The following is a 9,486-nucleotide window of genomic DNA, read 5'->3' as shown; positions in this document are numbered from 1 at the left end:
CAAAACATTTTGTCATAGTTAAGAGGGACAGAATAACGATCCAACCAATAATTGTGAGCTGCTAAGAACAAGTGAGAGGTTTTACAAAAAACAAATGGCTGCACTCAGCCTGGCAAGAGTCCAACTAATGGGAGATTGTATTATTATAAAAACATTTGCCTGCATAAATACATAAACCTGCAATCTCAAATACATTGATTCAAATTTAACATAATATAATATAATACATTTAATAGGTATAATAAACTGAAAATAACATTAGGGTTGAAGGCTCACTTTGGCATACTTGGCTTCATGCTTGGTGTCAAAATGCTGACGTAGATTGTAATCTTTGATGACCACCACTGCCTCATAACACAAAAGACATAGCAGTTTCTCTCCTTGAAGCACAAACACATACTCGCCGTCCCATCTTTCTTGAAACCACCTCCCATCTGCATCAATTTTTTCTCTTCCTGGACATTTTGGCATCATTGTTTGTATTTCTCAATTCCACTTGTTTGGAAAATGATACTGAAGTGTAAAACTGTAATCTAGTGGTGGGATGCTGTTACTTCGAGTAACACAATTGGCATGCATTATGGGAAATGTAGTTTGTTGTCAGTGCACCCTTGACTTATTTGTTATATGACAATCAGACCTTTTAAGCTCTCGCGGGCCACATCTAGCCTGCGGGCCTTGAGTTTGACACATGAGGTCTAGACCAGTTTGTCCAAGGATGATTAACTGTGGTGGCCATCTTGGACTGGGTTGACTCCAAAACTTGCACGTCAAGTTCTAAGAGTTCTAAGTTTCTTAGAGTTTCATTGAATCTGTCAAATAGGATATTTTGTTTCATATAACACACATTATCACCCACCTTTTGGCAGCAGCCGAAATAAAAAATAAGGTGTTTAAACAGATATATTTTACTAAAAGTGAGGACTAAAAGTATTTAAATGCTGAAATTGTTGGAATTATGGTTATTTTAAAAACAGTCCAACAAATGATACCATAATTTGGTCCATTTGTATTTCACCTCTGACTCTGGCTCAGGTACTTCTTGTATCTCCTCCATGTGGTGGGGAGTATCTGGTTCTGACATGTCGGAGTCCAGTTCTTCTTGAACAGGTGGAGGCTTCAACTCTTCTTCCCGTTTGCTTTCTTGTTCCTTCATCAACAAAAGCACATGTGCTGGGACCAGGCTCCATGTTCATGTATGTTTGTAGTCCCGTGTGTTACCTGCTGTCTGCGTTTGGCCTCCTCTCGCTCCTTGTTCTCTCTGGCTTGTCTTCTCGCTCGCTCTTCTTCAGCTTTCTTCTTGTTCTCTTCGTCTGAAGCCTTGGCCAAGTTCTCAAATCGAGCCTTCAGTTTTCCCGCGCCCACGCTTGCTGCAGAAAACAGACAATAATGAAAATAAAACCAGCATTTTATTAATAATATTTGCAGAATTATGATTAAAAATGTGGGTTCAGTGAACTTCTGACAGGCTTCCACCGGCTGGGTCTTTTCATAAGCAGATTTGGGGGTGTCCATGTTTGTGAAGTCTACGGCACTCTGGAGAAAAGTAAAGAGGAGAGGGATTTATTTGTAGGTTTTTTATGAGTCCAAGCAGATGAAAATGTAAAATGAATATCTGGATTTATCATATTAAAAGACGAGAATAATTAATTTGCAGAAAATTGATATAGATGTGCAAATAAATACAAGTGTTGTGGGAATTTAATGCCCGGCTTTGACTACCAGAGCAGAAAACAGAACATAAACCACAAATTGATGTGAAGTTTATAAAGAATTCAAAAGACATGTTTGCTGATTCTTGTCCAGTATTACAATAATTCATGCCCAAATGAGGGGAAACGGTAACACATTTTTTGTTTTGTACATATTTGTGAAAAAAAAAAAAAAACTCTGTTAACATCTCTTAGAAATATATCTCCTAGTCAGTTTCAATAATAAATGCCTGGCCTCATAATTAAAGTAATTTTCTCAGTTTTAATTAAGTTCTGAGTAAGATGTGTTATGTTGTTAGTAAAAAAAAAAGTGTTTAAAGGAGCAGAGAGGCTTAAGATTCACATTAAAATTCACAACAAACAAACAAAATACAATATAAGTTAATAATAAAATGGCACATGAATCTGACAGTTTTACAAAAAGGAAGAAAAAAATAAAATCTTTCGAACAAGAACATAAAATATAAAATTGTTCAAAATTACTGACTTCGTCTTTTTTTTTAATTATTGTTGAAGGTATGAATATAAAAAAAGTGTTGCATAAAACAGATAATTTTTTTTTTAATCATATCACAATTTTATTAAAGATAATCAAACTTCTGCTTGTTATTCCAATTAAACAACTTACTGTACTTTTTTTTTTTTGTTCTTTGACACAATTAAACAATGACATCATTTTAATAGTTTCTGACCTTATCCATGCGATCGGCCTGCACTCCATAACGACCTCCGAAACCTGTTGAGTAATCTAAACACAAAAAACTTTTAATCAGTTCAAGGATTAACTCTCTAATGTTTCAGATTATGCTCAATTTGGGGATTAAGTCACCTTTCTGTGACTGATGTTTCTCCGTCTCGCCTTTATAATCGAACCCCAGAGCAGATTTATCGACTTTCTCCTTCTCCACACCGTACTTTCCACCAAATCCCTTTGAGTAATCTGAACGTGATGCACAAAACTGTGTAAAATACAGGATCATCAGTGTGTCAGATGTAATCAAAGCTTCACGTTTGAATCACCCGTCTGTGACTGATGCTTCTCAGTTTCTCCTTTATATTCGTAGCCGACAGCATTTTTGTCCACCTTCTCCTTCTCCACGCCGTATTTCCCTCCAAACCCCTTGGCGTAATCTGATAAAGACACCACATAAATGTTAAAATATTTCATATATTGGCATCAAAACAGCTGACTGATTGGACTTGAGCTCACCTTTTTGTGACTGATGCTTCTCCGTCTCGCCTTTATAGTCGTAACCCAAAGCTGCCTTGTCCACCCTCTCCTTCTCGACACCGTACTTCCCCCCAAATCCTTTTGCATAATCTAAAAAACAAACAAACAAACAAAATCTCTAAAGCAATACTTGAAAGAATATGCATTTGCAGCAGAACAGAGGCGACTGACCTTTCTGAGAGGTGTGCTGCTGCACATCTCCCTTGTACTCAAAGCCCATGGCAGACTGCAGCGATAACACACTTTGATTATTTAGCAACATACAGTCATTTTAAACCTGCATGTAGGCCTGTAAACAATAAATCAATTAATTAATGACAAATGAAAATGATCAACCTCATTTTCATTTATCAGCTTTATCGTTTCTTTGTGTCTCTCTCTTTCTACTGAAGACACTGGATGACAAACGGCTCAACTCCGGTGCTGTTCACTGACCTTCCCTTTCTCTTTAAAATCCATTTTCACCGTCCAAAATCGCGTTTTTGAATCATTAAAAGCAGCTAAACTGAGAAGCTAAGCTACGAGAGCTAACAGGCCGACCTTGGGAAAAAACTTCCGTCTTGTCGAAGCTCCAAAATTCACGGTTGAAACCTGTGCCTTCGTGTAAAAAGTTGTTTTTCTCTGCAAAAAGAAGCTGAGAACTTGTTTACTGATTTTTTTATTAAAAGCTTTGTGTGACAAATGTTATGCTAACGAGCTCAAACCACACAGAGCATCCGCCATTTTGAGAACCGAATAAAAGGAAAGAGAGACAGCCCATGTCACGTCAAGGGGCCTCCCTCCCATTTTTCTTAAAGAAACACACTGCTCGCTTCCTCACTATCCATCCTTTGGTTCAGTCTTATACTGCCATCCGGTGGTCAAAAAACGTACTACACACAAAATAAGTTAACCAACATTTCTTCTTAAATTTGACAGTAATTACTAACTATTGTCAAATTTCAAATAATATTATCATTTATCGCAATAATTTCTGAGACGATTAATCGCCCAGTAAAATTTGTTATTGTGACAGGCCTACCTGCATGTTTATTATGGATACAGTGTCTTCAAAGGCTGAAATATAAATTATTTTTTAAGAAGATTTATCCAGTTTTCCAACCTTATCAACACGGTCTTTCTGAACACCAAATTTTCCACCAAATCCCTTGGCCATGTCTTTCTGAGAGGAATGCTGCTCCACCTGCGCCACATAGTCGTGTCCCATAGCCGCCTGCACCACAGAAACAAGCAGTCATCCACGGCAGAGCATCAGTGGACAAAGAGAAGTGCAGAACAGTTTGCTAACCTTGTCCATTCTGTCCTTCTCCACTCCAAACTTGCCTCCGTAGCCATATGAAGCTTTGGGGGTCTGCTCCTTCTGCTTCACCTGTTTGTGCTCCTCAGTGACCTTGTGTCTGAGCTCAGCAACACTGCAGCAACCAAACATGGGAACAATTTAACAGCCTGTCCTGTATGCAGACCGGACAGGCTGTAACAAAAGCAACATTACAATGTCATGTAGTGTTCTACTTTTTACCTAAACCTAAAAAAATGAATGCACCACTTGAATACAACATGGAGATAGCTATTAGTCAGTGTTTTAATTATTTAACATATAAAAACAATTTATTTTATGAGCATATGTGTTCATTTAGCACATATAAAAATATACTATTATATTATATAGGGCAAGGTGTGCTCCCCTCTTTTTCACAATACAGCACTAATATGATTAAAAACAATATAAAAGACCTACATTGCACAATTAGCTTCTATCTCACCTACGCTCGTGCTCTATTTGGCATCTCTGTCCGATCGTCTCAAGCTGCATTCAACTCTGGGCGCAGGAGAGGTGCGCCCCAGAATGTTTCTCTCTCTTGTATTGAAGAGGAGCTATTGTGCATGTACAACTTTTAACGAGAGTCTATGGGCGAAGATTTTTGTGCCCCAGGGCAGAAATATGTCACCAATCAGACAACGTCGATGAACTAAACTTTACTCGTCAATAACTATAAAATATTTATCTTACACAACTAAAAATATATATACACATGCATTTCAAAATATTTTTATTTTATTATTTCATTTTTAGTTTTTTTTTTTAATGTCTTATTCAGGCTAATGTGGTGAGTGGTGAAGCGGCACTCTTGCGCCCTCTATTGGCCAGCAACCACTGCTACACAGCATGATGTCGCCACCGCCGTGCTTCACCATAGAGATGGTGCTCTCGGCTTGCCGTTAGGCTTGTATCAGACATGGTGATGTCCTTGCAGCAGCGTGCTTTCTGCACAAATCATGTGGCTTCAACGCAAAATGACGTGAGCGCACACACACACCAATTATTCTGTTTTAAATCATTTGAAACGTTTAACTTCCTTAAGCTAGAGTATTTTGTGTGCAGGTCTACTCACAATCAAACTGAAATTCTATTCATAGTCCAGCGTTTAAAGGCAGTAAGCTGTACGTTTAACTTAGCAAGAAGCATAATCGTCATTATCAGGGGTGCTTGGAAAATGTTTAAAAACTGGGAGCTTTGACTGCGTAGATGTTCAATCTGGTCAAATGTCGTCCTTATTACCCATATTAGGAATGACTCGTTTCCTCACAGCATGTCAGCTCTTACTTCCTCTTCCTGTTGCAGCGCAGCACCCACTGAAACCTGCTTTTATTTATATCAGTTTTAATTTGAGGCCTCGACGAACACAAAAGGAGCTCGTCTTCTCACCTGATGTGTTCTTTACGTCCGGAGCCCTCTATGGTTTTGGCTCCCCACCTCTGTTCCTGCTCAGAAACGTCATTCTGAAACGTACGAAGAAACAAATAACTAAATAAATCAGGTTTATTCAGGTTTATCCAGGAAGTGTTCAGTACCTCAAAGTCAGGGTCCGTCTCCCAGTCGTCCCCCTCTGCAGCCACCTTGACGCTCACGTTGTGGCCCACCGCTGACTTCCACATCTGGAAGGGATTGAACACACAAACCCAGCTGGATCAATTTATGATTAATAACCTTATTTTCATCAGTCAGCTGCTGCAGGGTCACCATGCTGTTTGGTGACAGTTTGATTTGGTGACAAAAACAGAGCACATTTACATTAGTTCTCAGCAGAACTTGCTGAAGTCCAAAAAAAAGGAAGTTCATGTCTGCATGAAACAATCTGACCAAAACTAAACACACTTCATAAAAAAATAATAAAAACAATTTACAAAACAACAAAACTTTATGCAAAACTACATGCTTTGCAAAACCTTTAACTGAATAAGGGTGGACAGGTTCTTGGTAGACACAAAGTTATTTAAAAAAAGAAATGCAGCAAATTGTTAGGAGTGGTTGTAACTGCAACACACACTATAAGAAATGGCATGTTTGTACCTCTCACCATCCTACTGAACAGTTTTGGCCCACAATTCAACCATATTTTGTCTTAAATTTCCTCTCTTAAAGGTGTCCTGAGATCTACTTCCTTAATGTGGCAGAAAGTTCCATAAACTAAAAGACATAAAGGCAACACTTCTAGTTCATTAAGATAAAAGTAAAAAAAAAAAAAAAAAGGTAATTACCTTCAACAGTTGTGTTGAATATTCGAGTACAAGTGGATGAAAGAGCAGATTAATCCTGAAAGGTTTCAGATTGCGACTGTCTGATGGGTGGCACGTGAACGCGCATCCTGCAAACAGGAACGCGCTTCGGCAACAAAAATCGACTTAAATTATTTTAATTAATAATAATAAATCACAGCTTTGTTGCTTGGCTTTTCAAATATGTTTGTGTGCATTATTGTTATTAGTCGTTTATTTTTCTGGTGAAGGAAACGTCAAAATGAGGACATGCTGCATTCAAGTGCCCTCGGAAACCAACAATAAAAAAGAAAACAAAGTGGTGTGGTGGTTTCTTGAAATTCTGCCCTTTTCAAATACTGTACAGGCTTTTTTTATTGTCATATAAGTTGTATAGATAACATATAAGCTTAGGAAGGCTGTGAATTAAAAATAATAGCTGGGATTCTGCTCGCTGCTGTTTTGCCTAAAGGAAAAATATAAAATCAACTCGGTCCCTTGCCCTACTGGCTGAGGCTTTGCTTGTATTGTTTAAATGAACTGAGTGCACCATTAGAAATGTATTTGTTTGCTAAATATTGTGACGCTGCTGTTTTATTAAGGCTATTTTTAATTTGTTTCAGGGACTGAGGCTTCGTGCGGTGGCGACCCCTTGTGGCGGAGTCTCGCAGTTCAAGCCATTTTATGTTGCGGGTGTTGTTTTATTTGTGAACACTAGGGGGAGTAATATGCTCTCTGTCACTGCCTCAGGTGCACACTGCACATGGTTGATGAGCCAGGACAGAGGCAAACAGTTACTGAACGTGTAAGTATGTTCCAGGACGTGTAAAGTGAGTATGAAAGTAAATGGAAGTGCAAGGAGTGTGATTGGAACCTTATTGCATCATCGTTTTAAAAAAAAAGAAAGAAAAGAAATTTAAATTTGTATGCCTCTTTCATGACTGTCTATTGTTGTTATCCACTGTTGGCATCACTTTTTGTTAAAGAAATCAGGTCTCTCTTGTAAATAAGTCCTCGAGTCTCAATGGGGTTAACCTGCATAAATAAAGGTTGAATGAATGGATGAATCTAAGTTTCTTCTTGTCTTTTTATGGTGGTTGGCAAACAATTTTTAGGTGCATTACCGCCACCTTCTGGATTGGAGTATGCACCAGATGCTACACCACTATATACTACTTTACATACTATATCCTTTCAAAACTACCTGTTCTTATCAACTATCTAAATATGCTGGTAAATATTTTATCCTCAGATGATCTTTGCAGCAATTCCTTTATCTCTAACTTACTTTCATTTTTATTTAAGTCTCTTAATTAATACCTCTCTTTCCTTTTTTGTATATTTATTGCGTTCTAAGAAAATATGTTTTATTGTTTCTGTTTGTCCACAATGATCACAACAGCCCGTAGCATGTTTTATTGATTGTTTTCAGTGTGCTGTTTAATCCCGTGTGACCAAATCATCTAAGCTGAATGAAATATGGAACTTTGAAATGGAGGGAAGTAATGCATGGACTTTAAAATACAGAAAATAAATGACACTTCAAATTCAATTCAAAAATATTTTATTAACAACAAGGAACTGATTAAAGCACATTTAATTTGGACACGTCAGAACAGCTGTCAACTCGTCCCCTGTGGTGATTGAGCTTTAAAGGAAAAGTTTAGCCCCACATTTAGTCAACAAACTCCCTAATTGGAGAGAGACAGTGCTGGATTGTGGCTAAATGGAGTCACGAGGCTGGATCGGGCCCCGTTGGACAGTGACGGCGCTGGATCTGGCTGCTGTTTGGCACCCTTCAGCTGATGGGTGTCGGAGCGATTGGAATTGGGCATCCTGGAGGCAGACTGGACACCTGTGCATCTCTGCCGGCCAACGTAGAGGTATGGGAAGAGCTACCAAACTAGTGAATGGCCATTCATGTTAAAGTGTGCACACACACAAGTGCTAAAAAGACCAATGCACTGGTGACTGACTGACTTTTAATCTTACAAACCACACTGGTTATCAAGGATCTGTCTGTTTAAAACAATGGAGGAAGACTGTGATCCTGATCCAAAACCTTTGGCTGGGACTGATACAGAACTCAAGGCTGGATCTTCAGATCTAGTCCCGACTGTTATAAAACATACTATTAAAATGACTGAGAAAGGACTCATGGAAAAAATTGTACATTTGCAAAATGAAAGAAAGCTTTAAATGCGAAAGGCTTGTGGGTTTGATATATTTTTCATTCATTCAACCTTTATTTATACAGGTTAATCCCATTGAGCCTCGGGGACTCCTTTACAAGAGAGACTTGATTTTAACAGAGTGGTGACAACGGTAAACAACAAAGACTATAATAGGCGATCATAAAGGATGCGTACAAATTTTCTTTTTCTTTTTACAAGTGAAAATAAAATGGTAATAAAAAAAGGAAAAGTAGCAAAAAAAGGCTATATTATAAGGCGGTGTAGAAAACTAAAATCAAGAACATGTCTGCATTGGTTTTACCAGGAACTCAGATGTTTAAAGCCACTTAGAGAGGTCCAGGTCGAGAGCTTCACATCTTTTTGCAAGATACTCCAGGAAACAGGAGCGGAGTAGAAGAAGGACCTTTTTGCCTAGTTCAGTCTGCACTGAGGGGACACTGCAGGTAATGATGTCCTGAGAGCGCACGCTGTAGCTGCACTCATGCAGAGACATGTAGGAGGAGATGTATGAAGGAAACAGACCAAGAAGGGATTTAAAGATGAAAATGTACCAGTGGGAGCGTCTGCGTGAAGTTAATGATGTCCAGTTAACCAGTACGGTACAATAGTTCCAGCCAGTTATGAATCTTAGTGCACCATGATAGACAACATCCAGCATCTGCAGGGTTCATGTAGGAGCGTTCATATAGATAATGTCACCATAGTCAATGGAGGGAAGGAAAGTCACAGATGCAAGGTGTTTCCTAGCATTCAGAGTTAGACAGGATCTGTTTCTGAAAAAGAAACCCAGTTTAACTTTCAGTTTCTTTAC

The 9,486-nt window shown here is 38.5% G+C and overlaps 1 protein-coding gene across 1 annotated transcript in view; it reads right to left on the bottom strand.

Annotated features, from left to right (window-relative positions):
• hcls1 (hematopoietic cell-specific Lyn substrate 1) overlaps positions 1–5,880 on the bottom strand; it is an 8,680-nt gene extending 2,800 nt beyond the window's left edge. Inside the window, exons 1-12 of the mRNA XM_037696187.1 lie at positions 5,797–5,880; positions 5,651–5,724; positions 4,232–4,355; positions 4,046–4,156; positions 3,115–3,169; positions 2,923–3,033; positions 2,733–2,843; positions 2,542–2,652; positions 2,405–2,460; positions 1,467–1,536; positions 1,222–1,370; positions 993–1,150 (exon numbers count right to left, since the gene is read on the bottom strand). Of these exons, the coding sequence (XP_037552115.1) occupies positions 993–1,150; positions 1,222–1,370; positions 1,467–1,536; positions 2,405–2,460; positions 2,542–2,652; positions 2,733–2,843; positions 2,923–3,033; positions 3,115–3,169; positions 4,046–4,156; positions 4,232–4,355; positions 5,651–5,724; positions 5,797–5,880 (1,214 nt within the window). The remainder of the gene's footprint in view (positions 1–992; positions 1,151–1,221; positions 1,371–1,466; positions 1,537–2,404; positions 2,461–2,541; positions 2,653–2,732; positions 2,844–2,922; positions 3,034–3,114; positions 3,170–4,045; positions 4,157–4,231; positions 4,356–5,650; positions 5,725–5,796) is intronic.
• Between the last annotated feature and the right edge of the window lie 3,606 nt (positions 5,881–9,486).

This window comes from Nematolebias whitei, chromosome 22, assembly GCF_014905685.2.
Source record: "Nematolebias whitei isolate Nwh7 chromosome 22, NemWhi1, whole genome shotgun sequence".
In the NCBI taxonomy this organism is placed as follows: Eukaryota; Metazoa; Chordata; class Actinopteri; order Cyprinodontiformes; family Rivulidae; genus Nematolebias; species Nematolebias whitei.
This window is presented reverse-complemented; position numbering and strand designations above follow the sequence as displayed.